We start from the raw sequence: 20,440 nt of genomic DNA on the forward strand, positions 1-20,440 counted from the left end.
TGTTCCGGGAGGGCTTCCTCGTTGCCTCGGGAGACCTGAATGTTGCCCTGGAACCGAGAGTCGACACCTCAAGGGGGACCAGCTCCTTCCCTTCTCGGGGCCTGCGTGTCGTACGAGAAGCGCTTCGGGGCTCCGGTCTCATGGATGGCTGGAGGGTGCTTCACCCCGAAGTGAAGGACTACACTCACTACTCCACGCTACACAAGTCATATAGTAGACTAGACTATATATTCGTCGCCCAAGAAATTCTACCTATGCTACTCTCGGCGGAGATACGTCCAATGGGATGGTCGGATCACTCCCCAGTAACAATAACACTCAGGTCCCCCCTGTATCGCCCAAAAGACCGGCAATGGCGGATGAATGGATCTATACTCAACGACATACCAATAGTGACGGAACTTCGATCGACGCTAACCACTTTCTTCGAAGAGAACGAATCCCCGGAGACGCCGGCCCTGACGATATGGGAGACACATAAATGCGTCATTCGAGGACACCTGATTAGGATTTGTACCCATCGTCAGAAGGTACAATGACAACGCGTAACCGAACTGACCGTGCAGATCTCGACGCTTGAAAGCGCCCACAAGTCCACCCAATGAGACGATGACTACAAAGCCCTACTAGAAGCCAGACGGGCTCTGAGAGATATCTTACACCGCAAACTGCAGTACACCATACGTAAATCACATCGGTTTTTCTATGAATACTCGGGTAAATGTGGTCGACTCCTGGCCCGAGCGCTCCAAAGACAACGCCGCCTGTGTCACATCACTAAAATTAGAGACAAAGCACAAATAGCCATGCAACTCCCCGATAAGATAGCCGACGCGTTTCACGATTACTATAGTGGTCTATACAATCTTCCCCCAGACGGCACCACGGAAGACTGCCCCAACAGGGACACTCGAATTGGGGACTATCTGCAACAACACATCACGAGGACCCTGAGCAGAGAAGTAGCAGAAGAACTGGAAGCCCCAATTACTCTGGAAGAACTACAGGCAGCACTGAAGAAATCCAAGCTAAATAAGGCCCCGGGCCCGGACGGGTTATAGGCCCGATACATCAAAGAATTTGGCGATGTACTATTACCTAAATTACTCACAGGACTCAACTCCTTACTAGACGGGGGGGGACGCTCCCAAGAGATACCTTATCCGCAACGATAGCAGTCATTCCTAAAGAAGGCAAGGATCCCACCAACTGTGCGAGCTACTGACCGATTTCTCTCCTGAACGCGGACCTAAAACTCTTCACGAAAGTCCTGGCGACACGAAGAAGAAGAGTGCTGCCGGACTTAGTCCATCCCGACCAGGTTGGGTTTATCCCAGGCCGAGAAGCGAGAGACAATACCATACGGGCCCTAAACGTCATCCATGCGGCCAAACGTTCTATGCAGAAGGTCCTTCTCCTCTCTACCGATGCGGAAAAAGCCTTTGATCGGGTTGACTGGCGATTCATGCTGGCAACACTCAGAGCCATGGGCTTTGGACCACATCTAATGGCATGGATCTCCTCCCTATACACGATCCCGTCGGCGAGGATACGGATCAACGGAGCCCTCTCTAAACCGGTACATATCCGCAACGGGACGAGACAGGGGTGCCCGCTGTCCCCCCTTCTGTTTGCCCTCTCCCTGGAGCCTTTCCTGGGGGCGGTCAGACGGGACGGGGGTATAGGGGGATATACCCTACGGGGACAAACACATAAGGTAGCCGCGTATGCGGATGACATGCTGTTCTTTGTTAGCGAGCCGATAGTCTCCCTCCCGAACCTCCTGAAGGCCTTCGCTGAATACGGAAAAGTATCCAACCTGAAACTAAACAAGGATAAATCGGAGGCGCTCCCCGTCTCGACGGGAGAAGAGATGACCACCCACCTTATGACCCAATTCGCCTTCACGTGGTACCCTGTCAGACTCAAATACCTGGGAATATGGTTAACGGCTGATCTGACACAGCTTTACACACACAATTTCGCACCGATGCTACACAAGCTGGGATCAGACCTGACGCGATGGGCAGGATTATGCATCTCGTGGTTCGGAAGAATGAATGCTATTAAAATGAACCTCCTACCCCGACTCCTGTACCTGTTCCAAACCATACCTATCCATATCCCGAGAGCCTTCTTCCAAAAGATGGACATGGCCATCACCAAATTTATATGGCAATCTAAGGCACCCAGGCTGAAAAAGCTACACCTCCGCCTACCCAAGGCACAGGGGGGAGTGGGTCTCCCTTCAGTTGTGGATTACTACAGAGCGACACACCTCCATAGAATCGTAGACTGGCATGTCTCCAAAACTAGCAAACAGTGGATACACATGGAACGGAGTCAAATGGATGGGTCGATACCGGCCTTGGTATGGCTCGGAGGCCCGTTGACGAGAGCGCGCTCTCGCAACCACCTGCTCATCGGAGCGACGCTCAGAACCTGGCATACAGTGAGGACCACTCTAATGCTGACCACCACCCCGGGACCATTGACGCCGACCACGCATAATCCGGACCTGGCAGGAGGCCTTACACCGAGAGATATCAAGGCCTTCGGAGACTCGGACTGGACATACATACATCAGTGGTGCTCAGGAGACTCGCTGAAGCAACTACAGGACCTGATACCAGAACGGACACCTTCGGCACTAGACAGATTTCGATACTTCCAAACTAAAACCTACTATCAATCCCACTACGGGAAACATCTTTTCCACAGACCCCTGACCAAATTTGAACAACTTTGCACAACACGCAAACATCTGAGCAGAGGTATCGCACACCTCTATGACCTGCTTCTATCCTCACTGCAGCCTACACCCCTTAAACACATTGCGCGATGGGTAGAAGCCACGGGAGTCACACTAACGGACACCCAATGGCAAAAAATCCATATCTTGGCACACCAAAGTACAATGTGCACCAAACAACAGGAACTCAACTTTAAGATATTGACCAATTGGTACAGGACACCTGAGAGAATACACATGATGATACCAGACGCCTCAGCGATCTGCTGGCGCTGCAATGAAGAAGTGGGCACGGACCTGCACATTTGGTGGTCCTGCAGAGGAATAGCCCCATACTGGCAACAGATATGTTCACAGATCCAGCACATCACAGGCACAGATACCCCGCTTCGTCCACTTCAGAAACTTCTCCATCACACCTCGCTCTCCCTATCGAAATACAAAAAGTCGCTAACTAAGCATTTATTGAACGCAGCCAAGTTGCTAATCCCGAGGAAGTGGAAAACCACGCAGACGCCCAGCCTTCAGGAATGGATGAAACAGGTTGAAGAAATCCATGGCATGGAGCAACTGACGGCCTCCTTGCGCGGCACCACAGAGCGATACATACAGACCTGGACACCCTGGCTGACGTTCATCTCCGGAAGACCGCCATAAACAGCGCCACCTGAAACACACAGAATAGTGGGATACGTGGAGGCAAGGGACATATGGAGCTTGGAGACGCCTCTCGGGTACATCCACATGCTCGGCCGGACGCGGGTAGGGGGCGGAAAGGGACGCCGTACCGCCAGCTACACAAACGACAGACTGACCTCCTCAACCTTCACCCCCCCTACCCCTCTTCCCTTCCCTCTATCTATCCAGCCCCGACCGCTTTGCCAATACAAGCCCGGGGCGGACTGCACCCACACATCTTGGTGTAATAACAAAACCTCAAAAAAAAAAAAATAAAAACCTGAACAGTCAAAATAGCGCACGATTCAGACTTACATGCCCTACATTCACACAGTAATGGTAGACTAAAGTAACTGCGCAAGCAGGCTACTGCTAAGAGGCATAATAAGACCGATGACCCAAGAGACTGCTGACAACCTATCATGGCCTGAACGTATAACAGGACCTGACACAGAGGACATACGAAATGGAGCAATGTATCTGACTAAGGACAGTCAAAGACGAGAGTGACACTGACTTGAAACACGGTAAATAAGAAACCAACTAATACCTTGGACCCACTCTGATGAGAAACTAGGGAACTAGCTTCACAGATGAGTAGAGAAAGGGATCACAAAAGAACAAGGGATCTAAGTACACACAATATATCCTGAATGTTTGGCGACACAGCCTCGAATTGCGATACCTCTTGTGTCTAAATTAAGTTAAAACTAACATATACACATGTATCGAATACTATAATATGGACATGCAACACGTATGTTATTTCCTGAAGTTATATTAGGTACACACAAAAATGGTAAACTAAAGAAGCTGCGCAAGCAGACCAATGCTAGGAGGCAAAATAAGACCGATGACCCCAAAGAATGCTGACAACCTACCACCCACCAGGACCCGAATAACAGGACCTAACACAAAGGACACATGAGACGGAGCTAAGTACCTGACTAAGGACTGACAAAGGCGAGAACGACACTGACTCGAAACACGGACAATAAGAAACCATCTAATACCTTAAGTCCACTCTGGTGGGAATCTAGGGAACTAGACCCACAGATGGATAGACAAAGGGTTCGAAAAAGACCCATGGATCGAATTACACACAATGTATCCTGTATGTTTGGCGACAGAGCCACAAATTGCATTACCTCTTGTTGTTAAATTAAGTTAAAGCTAATATATGCACATGTATCGAATGCTACAATATTGACGTGTAACACGAATGCTATTTCCTGAAGTTATATTTTGACATTGTACTGAAGCAACCACTGTTCATCTTTCAATAAAAAGAGATTGACTAAAAAAAAAAAAAAAAGTAATAACAAAAGGGATCAAAGTCACCCCAGAATTCCTTTAAGTAACCAGAGATATGAAAAGAGAAGTTATAAAACCCAAGTCCATCAAAATAATTATTATAAACCATATAATCAATATGGCCAACATAGAAGTAAAACTCCAGTTAGGACTGAAAGAACGTATTCAAGTGTAGTACAGAGAGGATCAAAAAGTCCCCAAATGTCCAGATCTACCAGGCCCAAAACATTCCAAACAACTTCACCTAAATATGACCCAAAACCAAGACGGGAGCAAAGAGGGAATAGAAATTACACAACAGAGGAAGAAAAATCTTTTCGTATTCCAACTAGAAACAGATTTGAAAAATTAAGAGACGATAACAATGAGGAAATTTTTTTTAGACCAGGGGTGGAGGGGAAGAGAAACCCTCAAAACACCAAAAAGGCAAAGAATACTAGAAGAGGAAATAGAAGAGGGAGAGATAAGTCACAAAAAGAAAAAGACACTAATGAGATAAAGGTTTTTAACTTATCTAAAGTCAATTTATCCCTGACACAAACAAAAATTTTAAGGGTTTTAAATATGCACCAAGCTGCCCAATAAACAAATTCGAAGCTTTTATTGACATTAATAGTTTTACCAGAAAGTTATGTCTTAAAAAAAATATTTTTGTCAAAAAGAAGAAGTAGTGGAAGTATGCAACAGAGAAGAGTCTATAACAAAACATACGGATTTTAAGAAAAAATCCACTTTTTATCCCCAATTTTTAAAAACACAGAGTATGAGGGTGTTTGAAAAAGCATGGTTGGAGGATCTGTACAAGATAAAACCCCTGAACAAATATAAACAGAATCTAACCGCTAAAGAAAGACAGGCTATTAAAGATTTGAAACAAAACAATTCTATTGTGATAAAACCGTCCGATAAAGGCGGATAAGGATATTTATTTAAATGAGATTATAAGACAATTGAATGATGTAAATACATACAGGAAATTGAATAAAAATCCTACTATGGAGATAATAGAGATAATAGCCAAATTCGATAGATTTCTCCAAGAAGGAGTTGATAACAATGTGCTAAATAAAAATGAATAAAAATGAATATTCTTTCCTGAAAGTAGAACACCCACGAATTCCGGTAATCTATGTTCTACCTAAAATTCACAAAAGTTTGGAAAACCCACCTGGAAGACCCATAGTTTCAGGGATAAATTCAGTTTTAACCCAATTATCCCAATACATAGATTATTTTTTGCAACCATTGGTTAAATCTTGCCCAGCCTATTTAAAGAACTCCATGAGCCTTTTGGTTATTCTAAATGATTTTAAGTGGAAAGAGGAGTATTTTTTAGTCACATGTGACGTGACAAGCTTATATACGATCATCGAGCATCAGAAAGGACTGGAAGCGGTAGAATTTTATCTTAGAGAATCTAAGGAACTTTCGGAAACACAAATTGCTTTTTTAATTCAGGGGATTTTTATGATTTTAACTAACAACTACTTCTGGTTTCAAAATTATTTTTATCTTCAAACACGTGGCACAGCTATGGGGACCAAGTTTGCCCCAAGTTACGCTAATCTATTCATGTCCTTTTGGGAGAATACGTTTGTATACCAGGGACATGAATTTGGGGCAAACTTGGTCCTCTACAAGAGATACATAGATGATGTTTTTATGGTATGGAAGGGAAAAGAGAGGGATTTTACTACTTTTTTCGACTACCTCAATTTAAATAACTGGGGGATTAGACTGACTAAAAATATAAGTTCGACTTCTATAGACTTTTTAGATCTTAATATTTTTATTCTGAACAATCAAGTTAAAACTAAAACTTTTTTTAAACAGGTTGATATTAATAGTTTTATCGATATTAAAAGCTGTCACCATGACCCCTGGCTACAAAAGGGCAATTTTTACGCCTGAAACATAACTGTACGGAACAAAAGGATTTTAACGAACAATCTCAATTTTTAAAAAAACAATTCCTGCAAAAGGGTTATAAGGAAGAGATGCTTGAGAGAAGCCTTAGAAGTATAGATACTGTTAACAGGTCTGATCTGTTGAAATACAAAGAAAAGAAAGAAATAGTAAAGACAAATCAAGTCCCCTTAATTTTTAACTATTCTAGCAATATTGGCTTTTTAAAAAAGACTATTGGTAAAAACTGGCACATCCTTAATCAAGAGCACGATATCAAGGAATTTTTGGGAGAGAAACCAAAATTCATCTTCAGAGGTGCCAGGAATCTGAAGCAAATCTTAACATCTAGTTTTATTAATAGCGAAGAAAAACAAACATTTATAGAGGACTGGTCCAAAAAACAAAAGGGTTTTTTCCATTGTGGAAACTAACGCCTGTAAAAATACTAAAATCAGCAAAAGAAAAAAAAGACGTTTTTATCATGCATAACTAAGAAACAATATCCTGTACGGTCCTTCATCTCCTGTGAATCCAAAAATGTTATTTATTTATTATTATTTATTGTCTCTGTGGTCTACAATATGTAGGGAAAACCTCTAGATCATTAAAAGTTTGTGTGAACGAACACATCAGAAATATAAAAAAAGGTTTTCCCAACCACAGTGTGTCGAAACATTTTTTAGTAATCCATCAATCATATCCGAAAGATCTAGAATTTATGGCCATTCAAAAAGTTTTAACTAATTGGAGAGGAGGAAACGTTGCTTTAAATCTTAGCAGAAAAGAAAGCTCTTGGATATTTGACATGCAAACTCTATATCCAAGAGGGTTAAATTTAGATTTTGACATAGGTCCGGTTTTATGAAGTTGTTGCCTGTTTTATTAAGAGTTTTTTTTACAAAATACCTATATTTATTTACATTTTTTATTTTATATCTTTTATGCATTATGTATATTTTATGTTTGAGTACATATGATAATACTTTGATCTTTTTATCCCCTTTTTTTTCTCTAACTCCCTATTGAGCTAAATTGGTATTTTGCGCTGGACTTTGGACTTTTATTTAAATACTTCGTTCATTTTGCTTATTCCCTTACCCTCCTACGTTTTTGCCCACACGGAAATGGCGTTTGATACATGTAATTGTGAAAATACTATATCGAAATACGGAAGAACGAAAACATCCAAACACGGAAATGATGTATCGGCATGTGCCGGCGGATATGACGTATCGGCAGAAAGACTGAGAATCACGTGAGCGGATACGAGCTTTTGAAACGCTCGGCCATGATGAGAAGGTCAATTCTCATGGCCTGGAGTAGGATATAACGCCATATTGGATGGGAACAAGCACCGGAATCTCCTTATATGGGCATGGAGGGTGGGAATTTGATTTTATACACATATGTTTGGAATGTTTTAATTAAATATGTAATATAAAAGTAGAAACTTTCAATGTAATAGTATTGCACCTGAGGAAGACCAAGAGAGTGGTCGAAACGCGTTGTGCTAATTATTTTAATTGTGAATAAAATATTTGATTATCAACTTATCCTGGTTCCTGACTGTATCCAGACGAAATGTGATGTCCGTTTCTGGTGGGACCTATCTGCACAGATCACTTTACAAAGATCATTTGATGTGCCTTTAAAGTAGAGAGCCGACTGATATGGCTCTCTAAAGTGTGAGTGCTTCTATTTATTTGCTCTAAGAATATTGGGATTTTATATATTGCCCTATGAAAGTTGTTTATTTTACAGAGTACATCAAATATCCAAAGTGTGCGCAGAACCTCCTTTTCTTTTGTCTAAAATTGCGTAAGTGTTTTTAGGTGACTAAAACACGGGTTTGGTTTTTAGACGCACTGGGATTTTATGTGTGCATATTGCTTAGCGCCATTTCACCTAATTTTTGTGTGTGTGCATAAGAGAGTCTTCCAATCCTTCCCAAATATAAAATAAGTAATTGATGTACTTAAAATAGGTGACCAGGTTTGCCCTTCAAGCATAATACCCCAGATGGCTCCTGACTCCTACTCAACCATAAAAAGGTTAGCATAGCTGGGGCAAACTGGGTCCCCACGGCTGTCCCTTGTCTCTAAAAAAATAAAAATAAAAATTGTTAGTTAAAATAATATTAATCCCTTGTATGGTAAAATTGATTTGTTCTATAGTGATTCTATTCTCTGCTTTTAAAATCTTTTCAACTGCTTTATATTACATTTTTATACACCTGTAGGAGTATTATATAACATTGGCGCTAACTTCTTTTTTCTTCTTTCACCATGTGAGTGAGCTTGGCAAATCAGAGCTTTGATTTCAAGTACCAGAGCTTGCAGAACAATTTCCACATGTTCTGCAGCTCTGCAGTCAGTGGAGGTGTAGCTGTAGACAGGAGAGCAAGGGCCAAGGCCTCTGGACCACCAGCGAGGAGGAAAGGAGAGGAGACTATTGGATCACCAGGGACTAACTGCACAAAAAAGGTATTTTAATGGTTGTCTTGCTCCCCTCCCCCACACACTGCCTTAAATCCTGTGTGGGTATCTGTGTGTCAGTGTATGTGTGACAGTGTGTGTATTTGTGTGCCCTTTTGTGTGTGTGTTTGTGAGTGTATCTGTGCCAGTGTATCTGAGCATGTGTATCTGTGTGTGTAACTATGTGTCATTGTATGTTTCTGTGTTTGTATTGGCACACCTGTGCATATGTGTGTGTGTAAGTTTATACACTACACACCTGCATTCAAACATCAACATTCACACACATACTCAATACATACACAATTCATACACACACTGCATCCACTAGACATGAGCACTGACGCATTTCATGTCCACTTTAGACTTGGGGGCCCAGACATTGAGCTGTGTAAGGGGCACCAACATTTCTGATCCCCCTACACACAATAGATCATCTATAGGCACACACTACACCACCTACACACATAAAATTCCTGACATACACACTCTGGATTCCCTATGCATACACTAGATTCCTTGTAAGCAAACACACTTCACAGTCCCTACACACACACTACATTCCCTATAAACACACACCACAGCCCAATAGCACACATTCACTACACACTCTCCCTCTTTACAGCCTGTAGCAATGCATATTACATTTTTAACACAACACCACACAACTTAAACCGACCTGTTCACACATATATCCTTGTGAGTGTACATTTGGTTGTTTTAAACCTTTATTGTTCTATTAAATACTATACTATGATACTGCTTTTTCTCTTTTTCTCGTTATATGATCCACTACATACAAATTTTAAAGCCTTTTCAAGGTAATAATATTTTGTTTCACATTTTTTGCACATAATTGTGAATTTGCATATTGCATTTTATTTGACAATATTTTGGAGTATTTTTAAAAATGTCTAACATTTCTAGAAACAGGGTGGAGCTAGTGCTGTTTAGACGTGTCAATATTACAGTCACAAGTGAGGGCTGCAGAGATATTAGCTGTAACTAAGGAGAATTCTTCTTAGACCCCAAGACCCCAATACTGTACAGCTTAAGCGCCAGGGGCAGAAGAGAATTGTTTGTCAGAAGAAGGCGGCAGTCGTGCGAGAGGTTCAGGTAATTATACCTCGACTTTTCTTGTTCACTCAAGTCACCAGACCACCTGCAGCTTTGTCACCATTGGGGATCTTTGCAAATTATGCAACGTCCCCAGACGGTGACAGTGCAGTTTTAAGTAAAAAAACAAAAACAAATTGAAGCTGTGTCACTAATGGGTTTATTGCATATACTTATTGCATACTATTGTTAATGCAGTCACTCTGTAGAAAGTTTTATAAACAAGGAAAATCAAATAAATTCAGTTTAATCACATACATGTATTAATTTAACAAAACGTGCTTCTTAAAAAAAAATTTAATGTATACCCTTTCTTACAACAATCTGCTAATTTTAGAATAGAATAAGTGAAAGTATAATTCAGCTCTGTTAGACAATCTGATTTGGTCACTTGTATATATTTTCAAAATTTGCTTTACAATTATAAAAAAAATGTCAGTGATTATTTATATAGATATAGAAAAACTTAAAGTGAAGGAACGTAAAGTGATCAAACCAGTTTTATCATGTTTGAGCTACACAGTGAATGTCAATAATATATTCCAACAAATGCATTAGCAAAATCACAAATTTGTAAATGTAAACAAATTTTTTACATCATTTAAGTCATTAACTGTATAATTGGCTTTATTTCTTTTCCGGAATTAGCTTATTCATGGTTAAAAACACAAGTATGTTAAATATGTCCAAAATTTAATTTGGCCTAGGCAGGTCTTTTGTGAATCAATTAACACAATCAATGTTCTCAGTAAATATAGTGTTTACTAGACAAATATTCAAAGCAGAATTACAATTATTTTATATCACCTATTATGCTATGCTGGTGCAGTATATGTTAATGTCACAATGTTCTAGTTATAGTTATTCATTAAAAAATTGAACTTTCAACCAATGACTTATCAAGTGACCAACAATTTTTGAGTTCCTAATTTACATTAGCACAGGAAGAGTAACTAGCAGATAGTTCATTATTTCCAGTTAAATCGGGGACTCAATCGCTAGTATGGTAGGCTGTTCAATGGTGCTGTCTGTATCCAAAGAAGACCAGTCTAGAAAGTCTGTTGCATTGTCTAAACTCTGATTAACTTGCACAGATTGAGAATTCCCTATTGTAGGAGACTCATTTGAGACAGGACTGCCATTATGAAGAGTGTTTGCAAATCTGTTTTCATATTTATATATAGTATCCATTTCTTTTTCATCACATGGTGATGAGCAAAATGGCTCATCTGAGAATTCAGAGCATTCAAATGAAGGTGGTTTGCTAAAAATGTCAACATTTTTCCGCTTGGATATTTGAGCTTTTAAATGAAATTGATGCATACTATGCAGTTTGTCTCCTGTCATACGTTTGTAGGCACTTGCTGAAATGTACTTAACAGCCCCTTTATGATTGTTTTCTACTGGTGATAAAATTTTTCTCAATTCTTGTAATCCAAAGATACCTGAAATGGAAGAATATATACTTCAAAATAAGTAAGGCTTGAATTAAAAAATAAAAATTTAAATTAAACCTGGACTTACCTTTAATTAAATTAACTAAAATTGTAATGTCTATTATTGCATATGTGGCTGCCCTTCTTAGATACATTACTGAATGCAGAACATTCTAACATTAAATAATATGTTCGAATTGTGTTAATGGAATTGGATAACTTCCATTATAGTTCAATATATCTATATGAAAATTAATCTTACTATTTAAAACTGAATATGAATATATATATATATATATATATATATATATATATATATATATATATATATATATATATATATATATACCGTATATACTCGAGTATAAGCCGAGTTTTTCAGCCCATTTTTTGGGCTGAAAAACCCCAACTCGGCTTATACTCGAGTCATAGTCTGTATTATGGCAATTTGCATTGCCATAATACAGACCGGGGGAGAGGGGGGCTGGCAGAGCTGTAACTTACCTGTTCTGCAGCTCCTGTCAGCTCTCTCCTCCTCCGCGCCGTCCGTTCAGCACCTCGGTCAGCTCCCAGTGTAAGTCTCGCGAGAGCCGCGGCTCTCGCGAGACTTACAGTGTGAGCTGATAGAAGGAGCTGCACAGACCGCGCGGAGGAGGAGAGAGCTGACAGGAGCTGCAGAACAGGTAAGTTACAGCTCTGCCAGCCCCCCTCTCCCCCCCACTGAACTGCCACTGGACCACCAGGGAAGGAGAGCCCCCCTCCCTGCCATGTATCAAGCAGGGAGGGGGGCGAAAAATAAATATAAATAAAATAAGAAATAATAATTAAAAAAAAAATAATAATAATAAAAAAAATAATAATAAAAAAAAGGGGGTATAAGGACCACTGTGGGAGGGGGGGGGGGTATAAGGACCACTATGGGAGGGAGGGGGTGGGATAAGGACCACTATGGGAGGGAGGGGGGGTATAAGGACCGCTATGGGAGGGAGGGGGGGGATAAGGACCACTATGGGAGGGAGGGGGGGATAAGGACCGCTATGGGAGGGAGGGGGGGGGATAAGGACCGCTATGGGAGGGAGGGGGGGGATAAGGACCACTATGGGAGGGAGGGGGGGGATAAGGACCGCTATGGGAGGGAGGGGGGGATAAGGACCACTAGGGGAGGGGAGGGGGAAGTAAGGACCACTAGGGGAGGGGAGGGGGAAGTAAGGACCACTAGGGGAGGGGTGAGTCAGGACCACTGGGGGAGGGGGGTGAAGGAACACGGGGGTGGGGAGGTAAGGACCACTGAGGGAGGAGGAGGGGAGGTCAGGACATATGGGGGGGGCAAATATCCTTGCACCGGCCCTGCACACACTGCATTCATACACACACTGCACTCACACACACTGCACTCATACACACACACTGCACTCATACACACACGCTGCACTCATACACACACGCTGCACTCATACACACACGCTGCACTCATACACACACGCTGCACTCATACACACACGCTGCACTCATACACACACGCTGCACTCATACACACACGCTGCACTCATACACACACACGCTGCACTCATACACACACACGCTGCACTCATACGCACACACTGCATTCATTATACACACACTGTAAATAAATATTCAATTAATATATTTTTTTTAGGATCTAATTTTATTTAGAAATTTACCAGTAGCTGCTGCATTTCCCACCCTAGTCTTATACTCGAGTCAATAAGTTTTCCCAGTTTTTTGGGGAAAAATTAGGGGCCTCGGCTTATATTCGGGTCGGCTTATACTCGAGTATATACGGTATATAAAAAATAGAAAAAATACCGGCACTCTAGGTCTTCCAAATGATGGTGTTTAATTGCAGATCATCCAAGGTCAACGTTTCAGCCCTGGTTCAGGGCTTTCATCAGGACACATTTTTTTATGTGTCCTGATGAAAGCCCTGAACCAGGGCTGAAACGTTGACCTTGGATGATCTGCAATTAAACACCATCATTTGGAAGACCTAGAGTGCCGGTATTTTTTCTATTTTATACGTTTTTGTTTCACTGTGCACCAGGCTATAATTTAACAAGTTGGAGTGCAGGAATTTTTTGTTTCACTATATATATATATATATATATATATATATATATATATATATATATATATATATATATATATATACACACACACATACAGGGAGTGCAGAATTATTAGGCAAATTAGTATTTTGACCACATCATCCTCTTTATGCATGTTGTCTTACTCCAAGCTGTATAGGCTCGAAAGCCTACTACCAATTAAGCATATTAGGTGATGTGCATCTCTGTAATGAGAAGGGGTGTGGTCTAATGACATCAACACCCTATATCAGGTGTGCATAATTATTAGGCAACTTCCTTTCCTTTGGCAAAATGGGTCAAAAGAAGGACTTGACAGGCTCAGAAAAGTCAAAAATAGTGAGATATCTTGCAGAGGGATGCAGCACTCTTAAAATTGCAAAGCTTCTGAAGCGTGATCATCGAACAATCAAGCGTTTCATTCAAAATAGTCAACAGGGTCGCAAGAAGCGTGTGGAGAAACCAAGGCGCAAAATAACTGCCCATGAACTGAGAAAAGTCAAGCGGGCAGCTGCCAAGATGCCACTTGCCACCAGTTTGGCCATATTTCAGAGCTGCAACATCACTGGAGTGCCCAAAAGCACAAGGTGTGCAATACTCAGAGACATGGCCAAGGTAAGAAAGGCTGAAAGACGACCACCACTGAACAAGACACACAAGCTGAAACGTCAAGACTGGGCCAAGAAATATCTCAAGACTGATTTTTCTAAGGTTTTATGGACTGATGAAATGAGAGTGAGTCTTGATGGGCCAGATGGATGGGCCCGTGGCTGGATTGGTAAAGGGCAGAGAGCTCCAGTCCGACTCAGACGCCAGCAAGGTGGAGGTGGAGTACTGGTTTGGGCTGGTATCATCAAAGAAGAGCTTGTGGGGCCTTTTCGGGTTGAGGATGGAGTCAAGCTCAACTCCCAGTCCTACTGCCAGTTTCTGGAAGACACCTTCTTCAAGCAGTGGTACAGGAAGAAGTCTGCATCCTTCAAGAAAAACATGATTTTCATGCAGGACAATGCTCCATCACACGCGTCCAAGTACTCCACAGCGTGGCTGGCAAGAAAGGGTATAAAATAAGAAAATCTAATGACATGGCCTCCTTGTTCACCTGATCTGAACCCCATTGAGAACCTGTGGTCCATCATCAAATGTGAGATTTACAAGGAGGGAAAACAGTACACCTCTCTGAACAGTGTCTGGGAGGCTGTGGTTGCTTCTGCATGCAATGTTGATGGTGAACAGATCAAAACACTGACAGAATCCATGGATGGCAGGCTTTTGAGTGACCTTGCAAAGAAAGGTGGCTATATTGGTCACTGATTTGTTTTTGTTTTGTTTTTGAATGTCAGAAATGTATATTTGTGAATGTTGAGATATTATATTGGTTTCACTGGTAAAAATAAATAATTGAAATGGGTATATATTTGGTTTTTGTTAAGTTGCCTAATAATTATGCACAGTAATAGTCACCTGCACACACAGATATCCCCCTAAAATAGCTAAAACTAAAAACAAACTAAAAACTACTTCCAAAAATATTCAGCTTTGATATTCATGAGTTTTTTGGGTTCATTGAGAATATGGTTGTTGTTCAATAATAAAATGAATCCTCAAAAATACAACTTGCCTAATAATTCTGCACTCCCTGTATATATATATATATATATATATATATATATATATATATATATATATATATATATATATATCTTATTTCAGATGAGCTTTGTCTTTCTCTTTATGGCTGTATAGCTCTTGGATATTTATTTTCAGAAATGTAAAAAAAAATGTTTAAGTCTAACTTGCCAATAGTTAACTTGTGATAACACTCCAGTGATATGCCCTAAAGCTTTTCATAATCCAGCAACTTTCTGCTTATGTTGAACATGCTATAAAAGATTACTCCTGAATACACCAAAAAATGGATTGTAGGATCACCAACTACGAAACGTATAGAAAACTTTGTTTTCAATAATGTAGGGATGCAAGAGAATCAAATATGAAATTGTCAAATCTAAAAAATGTATTTGCATCAGAAATAGCAACAGACAGAGAGAGCAAAATAGTAAATATGTTCATAAACTAATAGATAACATAAGAAAAGCTGTCAGCTTGGTAATACAAACATGGTTATACATTCGAATTATAGATACCCAGAGTATTACCTTGTGCATTGGTCTCACAATTCAATGAAGGGTCATAGGAAGGGGTCAGAATTGTTTCTTCTTTAATTGGGCTCAAAGATGTTGGTGCTGCAAAAAAAAAAAAGAAAAAAGAAAAGAAAAAAGAAAAAAGAAAAAGATGGAAAAAAAGTACTTAATGAGTTTTCAAATCAAGCACATTTTCTCATTAGACAAGTTCTCTAAAGACATGAAAAACGAGAGAATACAAAACAGTCTGCATATATTAAACACAATTAGATTTCAAATCAAGATTGTATAATTTACTATGTTTGCAGAGATAGATATTAATGTTTTTCCAAAGCCAATGAAATATTTAAACAGAAAAATAGTCTTTTTACAGATTAAACATTTTTCATATAATAAAATGGTAATAACCACTTTGAGATTTTGAAGCTCTTCAGTAAATTAAATTGTTGTAGCACTGTAAACATTTCACCATTATACAAGTCAAAACACATCTATAATCAAAAAGCAGTTTTTCATGATCTCTTGAAGCGTCAAAGTTTAATTCATATGTATTTCATTATTTTTTTTTTATTTTATGTGCCATAGAAAAACAGGTCAAAGGCTACCAAATCATGCATTCATTACATTAAATGTATTAACACATAAGGCTATATTTATTTTAAAACATAAGAGGATAACATATTTTCTATTTGTGGATGTGGAAATGTTTTTACTAGATTTGAACGTCGACTCAATTGCCTCCTAACCTATGTCCCTAACCTAATGAAATATCAGTGGCTTTATTTCAACATTTTCTGGAGATACAGATTCCGCTAATGTGTATAATGAGCAGTACACCCCTTTACACTTACCTTAAATACCTTATACTTTGAAAAATAATTTTTTAAGTTTTTGTCTTTTCTTTCCTCAAAGGAAAACTATTGTGCGATGAAAAAACAAACTTTTTTGTGGCACTATAGCTTCCCCCTCCACCAGGTCCCCCACCCCCATAGTGCAGAAGGGGTTAAAATCACTTTTTTCACTTACCAGTGTCCAGTGCCGATGTCCCTTGGCGCTGGCTCGGGTCAGCCTTCACTCCTCCCCTGCCGAAGGGGGAGACCTAATGCACATATGCGGCAATCGCATTACGATTTCCCCTAGGAAAGCATTATTCAATGCTTTCCTATCGGGATTCCGGTGATGCTGGAAGTCTCAATGCATAGCGTGAGGATATCCAGCATCATTTAGCAGACCAAAAGTCACCTAAGCACCTGGAAGTCCCTCTACTAGACAGCCACTAGAGGAGGAGTTAGCCCTAACAGGTAATAATTGCAGTTTATTAAAATCTGCAATATTTACATGTTTAGGATTAAGGGTGATGGGACACTGCACCCAGACCACTTTAATGTATTTATTGTTTGAGTTGATTATATTTTCACTTACACACTTTTTGATGGGATTGACAGCTGTCTACATGGTTTCTGGTGAAAGTGATTGCTGCAGGCTGAAACCTACTGTTTGATGGCAGACAATATGTAGATTGATCTCTTTAGGAGCTGGTTTATCTGAGATCCCAGCTTTTCAAATGCATGTATTTGATTTTTGTTAGTTCTATCACAAATCACGTATAGCTATCAAAAATCTAATTTGTGCACTTTGGCTTGTAGGTCTCCAGCACAAAGATTCCCCCTGCTCACAAGTGGCATTGAATTTATGTGCTCTAGACTTTATATGTCTCCTCACTATAACCAATATGCATACTATTGGTTAATGATGCTCTGTAAATACTTTATTTGCCTTGGTTTTGTGTTGTCATCCTTGTGGGTTCATCCTTCTATTGCAAAGTATTGTTTTACATGCTTAGATGTATGCATGTAATATCTGCTCCAGTACACCCAGACATTAAGGCCTATTATTACATGTCCTTTCACTATCTCGCTATCACGTTGTCATGAAGCAGGGATTCTAAATGCATACACAATGTTGGGTCTCTTGGATTTTAGATGACAGATTAGTCCTGAAGAGGTGCAGCTACACTTGTCACATTCCAGTATTGATTTATGCCTTGTGAACAGAGAGATGCTCCTCAAACTGACAACAAGATTGGACAAATTATTTCGCACTTATAACCTCCTTCATTGCTCACCAAGCCAAAGGGAGGTAAACTGGAGATGTAACAATGAAAGTTAGGGGTTAACAGTAAAAACATTTACCAAAGTAAAAAAATAAAAATTGCTTATTACCACTAAACTTATTACAAACTAGTAAAAAAAAATATCACATGCTAAGGTTCAAAATATGCATTTTGAAATAACATGGGGTGGGAAAATGGTAGGACTTTGTGGGGTAGCTTGAATTAGAAAACTGCTAAAATGCTCCAAAAGGGAACACTGACTCAACAGCATATATGAAAATTTGAACTGGAAAATCTGAAATTGGAGAGCAGAGGGAGAAGAAACATCCTGCGCATACATGGAATTTTTGAGGCCACAAGATATTCCAGGTAACCAAGACCTACTTATTCAGTGATATTTTGGGAAGACCCACTGGCACTCTAGTAGTGTTTGACAGAGCCAACAGTACACTTAATCCTTTCTCAACAGATTAAATCACCGCAAGAGACATGCTGCATAAATAATTACAACTTAAAACGGATTACATGAAATAGGCCTTTTTTCAAGATGCCTCAAATCAGATATACAGATATATTTGAGAACACCTTTCTAGTTTGCAGAACCATAAAACATTGAAAACTATAACAAACCGTTAACTTATTAAGGTGAACATAAACCATGGACAACGATCCATGGCCAATGACCCATATGACATCTCAAACTGACACTGGCCTGGGTCACCCAGAATTATTTTTTATTAGGAAATGTGGCATGACTAAAGAACTGGGTGGTTAATTTTACTGGTTTTAGGTAGAAGAATCAGACATCCGTAGGCACGGTAGGAAAGGGCTGACAAGGTGTAAAATGTAGCATCCACAGGTAAGAAAGTATCACTGTTATTGAGAATTTCTGACTATACACATTTTGCTTGTTCTTGCTCATCGGACCTTGGCCCTTTTGATATCCTAAATAAGAGTCAGAACACAGGCTTCTGATAACAATAATAATACATATATTGTACAGAACTATGCCTTCTGCTGCTAATATTCAGAATGACGTGAGGATGCCCTACAAAAAATACAACAAATTACTAGTGTAAATTAAGTCATCTGAAGGAAGTAGAGAAGTTCACATGCAACTATGTTAGTATTATCGACTAACCCCTGATCAACCAGACTTTTGTTCAAATCACTCAGCTACGACTGCCCGCTAAAAAGTTTAGAATGACATCCAAACTGGCATGGAGGAAGGAGAACTAACTGAAGCTATTTTCCTTGATTTTGCCAAGGCCTTTAATATAGACCATGGCATTTTATTGCAAAAATGTAAAAACGCACATATTGGTGATCATCCTCTAACCTGGTTTCAGTCATATGTATAGGATTGAGCATAATAGGTGTCCAATTTTGACACTACCTTCCTCGCTCTAACAGTCATGACTGGTGTTCACCAAGACTCCATACTCTGTCCCCTACTATTCACATTATTCATAAATGATCTATCTAACATCTGCAAAGCCTCAAATGCACACATGTATGCAGGCCACGCCATAATCTACACTAGTAAGTCAAATCTACCTCAGCTTGAGGCTGTGCTCCAAGACCAGAGGTAGAAAAGTGAATCACAGATACACTTTGCATAAACATAGACAAAACAGTCACAATGATCTTTGTCTTAAATTACATAACTTACTAAATTCCCATGTATGTATGCATTTTAATATTATTTTGTATTTTTAATATTATATTGTACTCTATTGTAACAATGCAATGTTTGTGGGTCCAGGTCATACTTGACAAATTTGAGAAATCTCAATGTGTCTTTCATGGTAAAATACTTTATACATAAATAAAGAAGTCCACTATACTATGTAATGGACCAGCCTCGTAAAATGTGTATGAAATGGATAAATTGTGACCATTCCACAAAACAAAACTTTTTTTGTCAGACATACAGCTAAAAAGCACATTTTCTTTAAACTCCTTAATAAGGATGTTTTTTGTGCAGTAAACATATCTCTGGCTGCACGGGTAGTTTATGCCTAGACACATTATAAATCAGTTGTTGGACAGGTTTCCAAAATGTGGTTAAGATTTGACAAAGCCAGCAGATATGACTGATATAGCCGATTTTATTTCCACACCTCGAACAGTTCGGAGATGCATCTGTTTGGAATTGGGTTACTTGTTGGAGGTGTGTAGATAACATAGGCTCCATCAGTCATGTGCTGCTTCAACGTGATATAAACAGTGTGTAGATGTTTTAGTCAACCTCATTGCAGAATGCCACTGGTTTGGGGTTAGATTACATTTAAGCTTATCCTTCCAGCGTAGCATGAATGGATATTTCCATTAGCCTCTTATTGCAGACAGATGCTTGTAGTCACCACTCTGTTCCACACAGTTTTCCAAAATTAAAAAAAA

At 39.8% G+C, this 20,440-nt stretch overlaps 1 protein-coding gene across 1 annotated transcript in view; it reads right to left on the reverse strand.

The window, feature by feature from the left end:
- Positions 1-11,220: 11,220 nt before the first annotated feature.
- LOC134585350 (uncharacterized) overlaps positions 11,221-20,440 on the reverse strand; it is a 192,429-nt gene continuing 183,209 nt past the window's right edge. Inside the window, exons 5-6 of the mRNA XM_063440756.1 lie at positions 15,940-16,026; positions 11,221-11,687 (exon numbers count right to left, since the gene is read on the reverse strand). Of these exons, the coding sequence (XP_063296826.1) occupies positions 11,221-11,687; positions 15,940-16,026 (554 nt within the window). The remainder of the gene's footprint in view (positions 11,688-15,939; positions 16,027-20,440) is intronic.

The sequence above is a fragment of the Pelobates fuscus genome, chromosome 2, assembly GCF_036172605.1.
Source record: "Pelobates fuscus isolate aPelFus1 chromosome 2, aPelFus1.pri, whole genome shotgun sequence".
NCBI lineage: Eukaryota > Metazoa > Chordata > Amphibia > Anura > Pelobatidae > Pelobates > Pelobates fuscus.